The sequence below is a fragment of the Rhinoderma darwinii genome, chromosome 1 (assembly GCF_050947455.1).
Source record: "Rhinoderma darwinii isolate aRhiDar2 chromosome 1, aRhiDar2.hap1, whole genome shotgun sequence".
NCBI lineage: Eukaryota > Metazoa > Chordata > Amphibia > Anura > Rhinodermatidae > Rhinoderma > Rhinoderma darwinii.
In genome coordinates, this window is record NC_134687.1 from 657,741,504 (window position 1) to 657,754,100 (window position 12,597).

General features: G+C 39.2%; 1 protein-coding gene across 1 annotated transcript in view; it reads left to right on the forward strand.

Moving 5' to 3' along the window:
- The window catches only part of LOC142664166 (gastrula zinc finger protein XlCGF66.1-like), a 37,584-nt gene extending 27,750 nt beyond the window's left edge, over positions 1-9,834 (forward strand). The window contains exon 6 of the mRNA XM_075843192.1: positions 8,683-9,834. Within this exon, the coding sequence (XP_075699307.1) occupies positions 8,683-8,715 (33 nt within the window). The 3' untranslated portion in view covers positions 8,716-9,834. The remainder of the gene's footprint in view (positions 1-8,682) is intronic.
- Positions 9,835-12,597: the final 2,763 nt, after the last annotated feature.

The following is a 12,597-nucleotide window of genomic DNA, read 5'->3' on the forward strand; positions in this document are numbered from 1 at the left end:
TTTAGATTGGCATCGTTTTTTAAACATTCTTTTATTTTTCTAGGACGTTACAAGCCTTAGAACAGCAATTCGTCAAATTTTCAAGATCATTTCAAAAGGCTATTTTTACAGGGCCCAGTTCAGTTGTGAAGTGGCTTTTAGGGCCTTATATATTAGAAACCCCCAATAAGACGCCCCTCTGGCATGACCTAGCAGATGCCTGTCCGTTTTACACGGACAGGCATAATACACTGCAATACAGAAGTATTGCAGTGTATTATAAATGTGATCGAATTACCGCATAGTGAAGTCCCCTAGTGGGACTAGTAAAATAGTAAAAAAAAGGTTTAATAAAAAGTAAAAAAAAAAAAGTGAAAAAGATATGAATATCCCACATTTTCCCCTTACAAACTGCTTTATTATAAAAAATCAAAATAGAGTAAAAAAATTACACATATTTGGTATCGCCGCATCCGTAACCACTCCAATTATAAACTTATTACATCATTTAACCCGCACGGTGAACGTCGTAAAAAATCAAATAAAAAAATATGCAAAAATTGCTCTTTTCTCTGAATCCAGCCTTAAATTTTTTTTTATAAAAAGTGATCAAAAACTCGCATCTACTCCAAAATGGTACCGATAAAAACTACAAGTCGTCCCGCAAAAAACAAGCTCTCATACAACTGCATCGGCGGAACAATAAAAACGCTATGGCCCTTCAAATATAAAGACGCAAAAACAAATAATTTTGGAAAAAAGGGTTTTCACTGTGTAAAAGTAGTAAAACATACAAAATCTATACAAATTTGGTAACATTGCAATCACAACAACCCGCTGAATAAAGTTATAGTGTTATTTATACCACACGGTAAACGGCGTAGATTTAGGATGCAAAAAAAGTGTGGCAAATTTGCAGTTTTTTTTTCTATTCCCACCCAAAAAAAAGTTAATAAAAGTTCATCAATAAATTCTATTTACCCCAAAATGGTGCTATTAAAAAGTACAACTTGTCCTGCAAAAAACAAGACCTTATACAGCTATGTCGATGCAAAAATAAAAAAAGTTATAGCTTTTTGAATAAGACAATGGAAAAACGTAAAAAATGGCTTGGTCATTAAGGTTTAAAATAGGCTGGTCACTAAGGGGTTAAAGCAAAGTAGAGGTGAAATTTACAAAGTTCATTTATTTTTGTTTGCAGAAATTCATTTTGAATCCATTTTTTTTTAACACAGAAGGTTTTACCAGAGAAAGGCAACTCAATATTTATTGCCCAGATTCTGCAGTTTTTAGAAATATCCTACATGTGGCCCTAGTGTCCTAATGGACTGAAGCACCGGCCTCCGAAGCAAAGGAGCACCTAGTGGATTTTGGGCCTCCTTTCTATTAGAATATATTTTAGGCACCATGTCAGGTTTGAAGAGGTCTTGTGGTACAAAAACAGTGGAAACCCCTCAAAAGTGACCCCATTTGGGAAACTACACCCTTCAAGGAATTTATTTAGGGGTATAGTGCGCATTTTGACTCAACAGTTTTTTTGCAGAAATTTTTGGAAATAACATTTTTTTCATTTCCACTAGGACTAAAGGAGAAAAAGCACTACCACATTTGTAAAGCAATTTCTCCCGAGTAAAATTTGACCCCATATGTGGTAATAAACGGCTGTTTGGACACACGGCAGGGCTTAGAAGGGAAAGAGCGCCATTTGGCTTTTGGAGCTCAAATTTAGCAGGAATGGGTTGCGGAGGCCATGTCGCATTTGCAAAGCCCCTGAGGTAACAGAACAGTGGAAACCCCCAACAAGTGACCCAATTTTGGAAACTACACCCCTTGAGGAAATTATCTAGGGGTTTAGTGAGCATTTTGACCCCACAGGCGTTTTACAAAAATTATTGGAAGTAGGTCGTGAAAATGAAAATCGACATTTTTTCAAAGAAAATGTAAGTTTAGCTAATTTTTTTTCATTCCACAAGGGCTAAAGGAGAAAAAGCACCACAACATTTGTAAAGCAATTTCTCTCGAGTAAAACAATACCCGATATTTGGTCATAAACTGCTGTTTGGACACAGAGTAGGGCTCAGAATGGAAGGAGCACCATTTGGATTTTGGAATGGTTTCAGGGCGCCATGTCACATTTGCTGAGCCCCTGTAGTACTTATACAGTGGAAACACCCCAAAAGTGACTCCATTTGGGAAACTGCACCCCCTGAGGGATCATCTAGGGCTATAATGAGGATTTTGACCCCAAAGATTTTTTTGCTGAATTAATCAGAATTAAGCGGTGAAAATGAAAGATTTAATTTTTTCCAATAAGATGTAGTTTTAGATCAACATTTTTCATTTTCACAAGGAAGAAAAAGCCCCCAACATTTGTAAAGCAATTTCTCCCGAGTACGTTAACACCCCATACGTGGTTATGAACTGCTGTTTACATATGTGGGCGGGTTCAGCAGGGAAGGAGTGGTATTTGATATTTGGAGCGTCGATTTTGCTGGAATGGTTTGCGGACGCAATGTCGCATTCGCAAAGCCCCTGATGTACCAAAAAAAAAGTGACCCTGTTTAAGAAACTACACCCCTAAAGTAATTTATCATTTTATCAAGGGGTGTAGTGAGCATTTAGACCCCACAGGTGTTTTTAATATGGAGTGGATGATGCAAAGTGAAAATGTCAATTTTTCCTCTTATCTGCCTATTCACCGCACAATATGTTGTGCCCAGTTTGTGCCACTGGAGAATCTTACCTCATAAACTGTTAAGCGGGTTCTGGTAATTCCTTACTTGTAAACATAAACTGCTGTTTGGCTACACTGTAAGGCTTAGAAGGGAGGGAGCGCCATTTGGAGTGTGGCTTTTGCTTGGTAGTAGTTTTGTTTGAGTATTACTGGTAATTCAGTTTATAATGTGGGGGCATATGTAAACTGTGCGGAGTACATCAGGGTATATGAAATCTGTGCGGAGTACATCATGGTATATATAATCTGTGAGGAGTACATCAGGGTATATGTAAACTGTGCGGAGTACATCAGGGTATATGTAAACTGTGCGGAGTACATCAGGGTATATGAAATCTGTGCGGAGTACATCATGGTATATATAATCTGTGAGGAGTACATCAGGGTATATGTAATCTGTGAGGAGTATATCAGGGTATATGTAATCTGGGCGGAGTATATCAGGGTATATGTAATCTAGGCGGAGTACATCAGGGTGTATGTAATCTGTGCGGAGTACATCAGGGTGTATGTAATCTGTGCGGAGTACATCAGGGTATATGTAATATGTGAGGAGTACATCAGGGTATATGTAATATGTGAGGAGTACATCAGGGTATATATAATATGTGAGGAGTACATCGGGGTATATGTAAACTGTGCGGAGTACATCAGGGTATATGAAATCTGTGCGGAGTACATCATGGTATATGAAATCTGTGCGGAGTACATCAGGGTATATGTAATATGTGAGGAGTATATCGGTATATGTAATATGTGAGGAGTACATCAGGGTATATGTAATCACATCAGGGTATATGTAATCTGTAAGGAGTACATCAGGGTATATGTAATATGTGAGGAGTACATCAGGGTATATGTAATATGTGAGGAGTACATCAGGGTATATGTAATATGTGAGGAGTACATCAGGATATATGTAATATGTGAGGAGTACATCAGGTTATATGTAAGCTGTGAGGAGTACATCAGGGTATATGTAATATGTGAGGAGTACATCAGGGTATATGTAATATGTGAGGAGTACATCAGGGTATATGTAATCTTGAGGAGTACATCAGGGTATATGTAATCTGTGAGGAGTACATCAGGGTATATGTAATATGTGAGGAGTACATCAGGGTATATATAATATGTGAGGAGTACATCGGGGTATATGTAAACTGTGCGGAGTACATCAGGGTATATGAAATCTGTGCGGAGTACATCAGGGTATATGAAATCTGTGCGGAGTACATCAGGGTATATGTAATATGTGAGGAGTATATCAGGGTATATGTAATATGTGAGGAGTACATCAGGGTATATGTAATATGTGAGGAGTACATCAGGGTATATGTAATCACATCAGGGTATATGTAATATGTGAGGAGTACATCAGGGTATATGTAATCACATCAGGGTATATGTAATATGTGAGGAGTACATCAGGGTATATGTAATCTGTGAGGAGTACATCAGGATATATGTAATGTGTGAGGAGTACATCAGGGTATATGTAATCTGTGAGGAGTACATCAGGATATATGTAATATGTGAGGAGTACATCAGGGTATATGTAATATGTGAGGAGTACATCAGGGTATATGTAATCTGTGAGGAGTACATCAGGATATATGTAATGTGTGAGGAGTACATCAGGGTTTATGTAATCTGTGAGGAGTACAACAGGGTATATGTAATATGTGAGGAGTACATCAGGGTATATGTAATATGTGATGAGTACATCAGGATATATGTAATATGTGCGGAGTACATCAGGATATATGTAATATGTGAGTAGTACATCAGGGTATATGTAATATGTGAGGAGTACATCAGGGTATATGTAATCTTGAGGAGTACATCAGGGGCATAATAAGAGGGTATAATAATGGGGTAAATAATACAATTATCCATAGATGTGTGTTACACTGTGAAGCAATCCGTTATACACAGGCCGGTGTCGCACTCATAAACTGTATTCTTTCTTATCCCTATTTTGTAACACTCTGCACCTTTTGGGGATTTTTTCTCCTTTCTAGTTTTGGAAATTTTGCTGGCAAAGTTTTGCCCTGGTATAATACGGGTGCCGTGGCTTCCAGCAGATGTGCTATGTCCCTTCCTAGTTCCTAAATACTATGGCCCTGAAGCTGGAGGAATGTTCCCCCCCGGCCTGCACGTTGGGATTTTTTTTCATCACTGCATTGTTAGTGCCATAACTTTTTTATTTTTCGGTTGATGGAGCAGTGTGCGGGCTTGTTTTTTGGGAGACAAGCTGTAGAATTTATTGGTACCATTTTGGGACACATACAACATTTTGATCACTTTTTAATTCATTTTTTGGAAGAGGAAATGACCAAAAACAAGAAATTCGGGAATAGTTTTTTATTGGTTGTTTTTTCAGCAACACTAGTATGACAGCCTGCACGGCATTGGGGCAAGCTATGTGCACAACACAAGCTATCAGCTGCAGCTTGGAATAAACGAGCAGCTGACAGTCACCCACTACCAACCCGTGGGGTTGGAATTACAGGCCGTGTTATGCCTGTTCAGAGTAACAGCCGTGAGTGCTGATGACGTTGTGGCACTCACGGCTGTTACTCTGTCAGCTGCTCGTTTATTCCAAGCTGCAGCTGATACCTTGTGTTGTGCACATAGCTTGCCCCAGTGCCGTGCAGGCTGTCATCCTAGTGTTGCTGTTCAGCTAAAGGTCTGAAGCAACAACACTTTGGATACACATATAGCTGGGACACAAGCAGTGACGAACTGGGAGATTTAATCTCTCCCAGAGCGTCTCAAGTTGCTTTAAATCTGAATATAAGCAACCACAGAGCATTACAGCTAGAGAACACCCTCTTACTGTGGAATAATCAGCTGCTTGTTTACTTCAAGCTGCAGCTGATACCTTTGTATGGTGCACATCAATGAATAAGTCACAAATACGATATAAATCTTTGGAGTACTCCCTCCTTTTTCCCATTGAAGAGGAATAGCCAACGAATGGTCTCCTAGTCAATGGGATTTGAAAAATACAATAAAACAAATAACAAAAAATATTTACAGCAAATTAATAAAAATATAAAATAATAAAAATATAAATAAGTGAATACGGTTGTGCAAAAAAAAAAGTCGACATTGCACTAACCAAATTTCTTCACCTACTATACCAGATCGTATCAATTTAAATAATTGAAGGCGATACTGACCACTCTTGCTCTACTTTCCCTCTTTCCCTATTCCTATAAACTCTATGAACAAATAGGTGGTGTACACCAGAGCAAGAGAGGTTATCACAATTTTTTAATTAAGAAATAAAATTGGAGGCTCTCCCTTCATAACTTCCTTGATGTATAGCAAGACTTGATTTATTTTTAAAACATTTCCCACATTCGGAACATGAATATGGTTTCTCCCCTGTGTGAATTTGCTCATGTATAACAAGATTTGATTTTCCTGTAAAACATTTCCCACATTCGGAACATGAATATGGTTTCTCCCGTGTGACTTCTCTCATGTAAAACAAGATTTGATTTTCCTGAAAAGCACTTCCCACACTCTGAACATGAATATGGCTTCTCTCCTGTGTAACTTGTTCTCTGTGTATAACGACCTGTGCTTTTTGTAAACTCTTTACCACGATGAAACCTTTTACCCCCTTTCTGAGCTGTACTTGTGGTAACAATCTGTGAATGGTCAGGAGAAGGCTCCTCATGATTAGGGGAATTAAATGACAGATCTTTACTGTGAAGTCCTGGATGTACAGGGTGGGCCATTTATATGGATACACCTAAATAAAATGGGAATGGTTGCTGATATTAACTTCCTGAATGCCTCCCGATCTGACCTCCTTAGACTTTTATCTTTGGGGTTATCTGAAGGCAATCGTCTATGCTGTGAAGATACGAGATGTGCAGCAACTGAAACTACGGATACTGGAAGCCTGTGCTAGCATTTCTTCTGCGGTGTTGCTATCAGTGTGTGAAGAGTGGGAGAAGAGGGTTGCATTGACAATCCAACACAATGGGCAGCACTTTGAACACATTTTATAAGTGGTCAGATACTTGTAAATAACTCATGAAAGAATAAAGTAACGTTAAAACCAAGCACACCATTGTTTTTCTTGTGAAATTCTCGATAAGTTTGATGTGTCACATGACCCTCTTCCCATTGAAAAAACTAAAGTTGGATACAAAATGGCCGACTTCAAAATGGCCGCCATGGTTAACACCCAGCTTGAAAAGTTTCCCCCCTCCCATATACTAATGTGCCACAAAGAGGAAGTTAATATCACCAACCATGCCCATTTTATTTAGGTGTATCCATATAAATGGCCCACCCTGTACATTAATGGTAATGATGTTTTCTCCTGTAGACTGCTGCATATCTTCGTCTTCTACTTTATAATTTGGTGAGAACATGAAGTTTCCCTCAGAGTTCTTACTGTAAATTTCTATTAGGATTATAAATGGATTTCGCGATTTTTATTTTTATTCAAACCACAAAGTAGATAAATTTATAACGTTTCTATTATGCTGGTAACAAACATGCAGTTTTTGATGCAGTTTGAGCCAGAAGTGGATCCAGCAGAAAGGAAAAGTATAAGCCATTCCCTATGAATCCACCCCTGGCTTTGGCTCAACAAAAAATGCAGCAAGCACTGCCACAAAAACTACATGTGTGATTCCAACCTTAGTAATGTTTTGAAAAACATTTTAAAATATATCAAGTCCAGGATTCTGGTCTACACCCTGTCACCACTAGTATTGTGTAAATTACTTAATGAAACTCAAACATTTGAAAAGCACAACCATGTCTGACAATCAAGCCGTTACGATGGGACTCTCCTGAGCACTCACTTTCTATGTTTGAGGTCTCCCTCAGTCCCCCAGAGATTTTTTGGCTTCTCTTCCAGCAAAGATCCGAAATTTTCAGAAGTACTTGGGGGAATCAATTCCTGCCAATCTATGCTTGAAACCAAAGTAGATTAACTTAAAACAGGACTGTCATTGTTAAGCTTGATACAAAATTATTAGGGAACGGATGTCTGAAACTGAACACAGAATATCAGAAGTTAAAAGGGGTTGTTCAGGCACGGGACGTTTTTACTCACTGGACACCTTTCCACATGATAGGTCATCAGTATGTTTTTGATGGGGGTCCAACACCTGGACCCCGCACTGATCAGCTGTCTCCAGGCATCGGATGTTATGCAGTGGCTGGTCGGAAGCAGATGGCTCCATACAGTGTAAAGCAGCAGTTTTGCAGCACGGCCGCTATACTGTGACCAGAGCCATCTGCTTCCAGGACCGAACACTGCATATAGTGCATAACATCCGGTGTCTGGAGGCAGCCGGAGCAGCTGATTGGTGTGGGGTCCGGGTGTCAAACCCCCACCACTCATATACAAATGTCCTGTCCTCATATATCCACAAATGTCATATACAAACGTCCGGTGCCCAATTCTAACTCAACATAATCTTCCTGAATTTCTAAACAACAGAATACAGAGCCCCGCACATGCCTCAGCCCTATCTCTTCTAGTCCCCACCTGGAATCAGCAACTTGCAGCCACCTCACCAGGAGAAAGAGGAGTCGAGTGATACCCATTCTCGATATAGGTGCAGGTCCCAGAGCTGGGACCCGCATCTATCAGACGCTTATGGCATATTGTGTGGATATGCCATAAAAGTCTAAGTTGGTAATACCCCTTTAATTTGATGGAGGAATCTGGTTTCCTATATTGCTTGAAGGTGAATTGGCTCAAATCTGCTCTATTTATCCTACATATCAACATAAATCCAGTTTGCCGGCAAACCTTCCTGTAGTCACGCAAATCAAATGTCTAGTAGTGTGGTTTTCAGGAAGGATCAATCACTTTTACTTTATACATTTAGTACCTTCTAACATCCACTGAGACACAAATTAAATCGTAACAACCCTTACCATCTACTTACCATAATTTTTCTTTCTTTTCCATGTCTCCACAGTTAGAATACCTAAATGTTATTTTAAGCTTCTGAACAGGCTACTTGATTGGACCTCGTTAAAAGGTGAATTCCCAGGTACAAAGTATTGTATATTAATAGCAAATATCCTTGTAAGTTTGATAACATTCGGTTGAGACGGCTTGAGTAAGATGGTGATGCTGTTTAAAATGGTTTACTTGCCAGGACTCGTGCATTTATGTTTTCTTACTTATCACTTTATCTCTCTGTTGTGCAAGAAATAATTTTTTTTCATTTAAAGCGAGCCACCTATCAGCATTGATTGCGGTACTTAAGTGGTTAAACTGAGTTTTCTCAGATCCCGGCTGTTAGTGCAATTGTTAATCGCAGCTGGCGCCCCCCAAAATCTGATACTAAGCCTAGTTCATGACCGGAGTCATAGAACACCTTGTAGAGAACTTGTATGTGCAGTCACAGCTCCCTCAGGTTCTGCACTATGTATAACACATTGTCTGACGTGTTACTGTAATGTAGAACTAAGGAAGAAACTCACCTTAACCCCTTAAAGGGAACCTGTCACCAGCATTTCACCTATTGAACTTTACTTATCCCTCACTGGCTGCTGCTATCAAAAGTTCATTGCCATTATGCCCTCTGCTAAACTCCTCCTTCAACTGTAAATAACGGTCTGCAAACATTTCGCGCCATTTATCGTAATAATCTGGTGTCCCTTTGTGCGCACACACCAGAAGAGGACATCAATGCACGAGCGTGGGATTTTGTGAGCTGGGGGAAGGCGAGGAGCTGTCAATCAAAAGTAAGGAGGCGGGGTAAACTCGGAAAGACTTGAGGAATAAAGATATGACTCTTTTCAAATGAAGATTTGACTCTTTTCAAATGAAGATATGACTCTTTTATGCTCATTTGCATACGGTGTGGGAACACTAAAAAAGGAATACTAAAGCTTCAGAGCCGAATAAGAAGACAATTATAGGTTATATAGAAATTATTTTTCACCCACTACCACCAGGTATTGCTGGTATAATAGGTGAAATGCTGGTGACCGGTTCCCTTTAAGGACACAGCCTGTTTTGGCCTTCAGGACACAGACGATTTTTTCAAATCGGACGTTTTACTTTATGTAGTAATAACTTGGGAATGCTATCACCTAGCCAAGCGATTCTGAGATTGTTTTCTTGTGACATATTGTACTTGATGTTAGTAAAAAAATTTGGTCGATTAAATTCAGTATTTATTTGTGAAAAACACCAAAATTTAAAGAAAATTTGTAAAAATTAGCATTTTTCTTAATTTAAATGTATTTGCTTGTAAGACAGATAGTAATACCACACAAAATAGTTACTAATTAACATCCCCCATATGTTTACTTTATGTTTGCATTGTTTTTTGAACGTCCTTTTATTTTTCTAGGACGTTACAAGGCTTAGAACTTTAGCAGCAATTTCTCACATTTTCAAGAAAATGTCAAAAGGCGATTTTTACAGGGATGAGTTCAGTTTTGAAGTGGCTTTGAGGGCCTTATATATTAGAAAGTCCCCATAAATCACCCCATTTAAAAAAAGCACCACTCAAAGTATTCAAAACAACATTCAAAAAGTTTCTTAACCGTTTAGGCATTTCACAGAAATTAAAGCAACACAGATGTGAAATTTACTAATTTAATTTTGTTTGGTGCCAAAATTCATTTGTAATAAAAGCATTTAGTACCACAGAAGGTTTTAGCCAAGAATTGCAAATCCATACTTATTACCCTGATTCTACAGTTTTTAGAAATATCCCACATGTGGCCCTAGTGTCCTCTTGGACTGAAACACGGACCTCAGAAGCAAAGGAGCACCTAGAGGATTTTCGGACCTACTTTTTTTACAATATATTTTAGGCACCATGTCCGGTTTGAAGAGGTCTTGTGGTGCCAAAACAGTGGAAAGCCCCCAAAAGTGACCCCATTTTGTAAACTACACCCCTCAAGAAAATTATCGAGGCGTATAGTTAGCATTTTAACCCCACAAGTTTTGTGCTAAATTTATTGGAAATACTCTGTAAAATTGAAAATCCACCTTTTTTCTGAAAAAACTTAAATTTTTTAATTTTTACAAGGAACAAAGGAGAAAAAAAAAACACAATGTTTGTAAAGCAATTTCTCCCGATTACGGCAATACTCCATATGTGGTAATAAACTTCTGTTTGGACCCACGGCAGGGCTCAGAAGAGAAACAGTGCCATTTGGATTTTGGAGCACAGATTTTGCTGGAATGTTTTTCGGTGTCATGTCGCGTTTGCAACGTCCTAGAGGGATCAAAACAGTGGAAACCCCCATAAAGTGACCCTATTTTGGAAACTACACCCTTCAAGGAATTTATCGAGGGGTATAGTGAGCATATTGATCCCACAGGTTTTTTGCTGACTTTAGTGGAATTAGGCCGTGAAAATGAAAATCTACAATTTTTCTAATAAAATGTTGACATTTTTTATTTTTACAAGGCATAAAGGAGAAATAGCACCCCAAATTTGAAAAGCTATTTTTTCTGATTACGGCAATATCCCATAAGTGGTCATAAACTGCTGCTTAGACACACGGCAGGGGTCAAAAGGGAAGGAGAACCATTTGGAGCTCAAATTTAGCTGGAATGGTTTTTGGGTGCCATGTCACATTTGCTAAGTGCCTGCGGGACCAAAACAGTAGGAACCCCCCAAAAGTGACCCCATTTTGGAAACTACACGCCTTAAGGAATCTATGTGGGGGTACAGTAAGCATTTAGACCCCACTGATCTTTTGCAAAATTTATTGGAATTAGGCCGTAAAAATTAATATCAGCGTTTTTTCCACTAAAAAGTTGAATTTTTTCATTTTCACAAGGGATAAAGAGGAAAAAGCACCCCAACATTTATAAAGCAATTTCTTCCGAGTACGGCAATACCCCATATGTGATAATAAACTGCTGTTTGGACACACGGCAGGGCTCAGAAATGCAGGAGCAGAATTTGTCATGCAGATTTTGCTGGCTTGGTTTTTGGGCGCTATGTCGCATTTGTAAAACCCTGAGGTACCAGAGTACAGTGGAAGCCCCAAAGAAGTGACCCCATTTTGGAAACTAAATCCCTCAAGGCATTTAACGTTTGCCTGGACATATGACAGAGCTCAGAAGTAAAGAGCAATATGTTAATTTGAGGTCCATTTTGGTGATTTTCACAGCATTGGCCCACAATTGCAGGGCTCTGAGGTCAAATAGCAAAACAAACCCCCAAGTAGTGACCCCTATTTTGGAAACTACACCCTTGAGGCATTTTAAGGGGTGTAGTGAGAATTTTGCCCCCACAGGTGTTTTTCCATCAGTAATTAATGCGCAGCGGATGGTGCAAAGTGAAAATTGCAATTTTCCGTTGATATGCCATTTTAGTGAGCAATATGTTGTGCCCTGTTTGTTCCACCGAAGACACACTTCTCGTTAACTGCTAAGCTGGTTCCCCCGGGTATGGCGATGCCATATATGTGAATGTAAACTGCTGTTTGGGCGCGCTGTAGTGTTCAAAAGGGAGGGAGCGTCATTGGGTTTTTGGAGCGCAGATTTTGCTTGGCAGTTGGTCTGTTTGGGGATTTGCTGGTATTTCAGTTTGTAATGCGGGGGCGTATGTAAGCTGTGCGGAGTACATCAGGGCATAATAAGAGGTTATAATAATGCAGTAAATAAACAATATTTCAGAGATATGTGGCCGATGTCGCACTGATAAATGGGGCCAGACGTTATCCGCTTTTGGACACTGCACATTATGTGTTGCTATATTCTGAGAGCCATAACTTTTTTTATTTTTCAGTCAAAAAAGCTGTGTACGGGCTTGTTTTTTGCGAGACGGGTTGTAATTTTTATTGGTACCATTTTGGGGTACATGCGACTTTATGATCACTTTTTATTCCATGTTTTGTGAGGGGTGGTGATA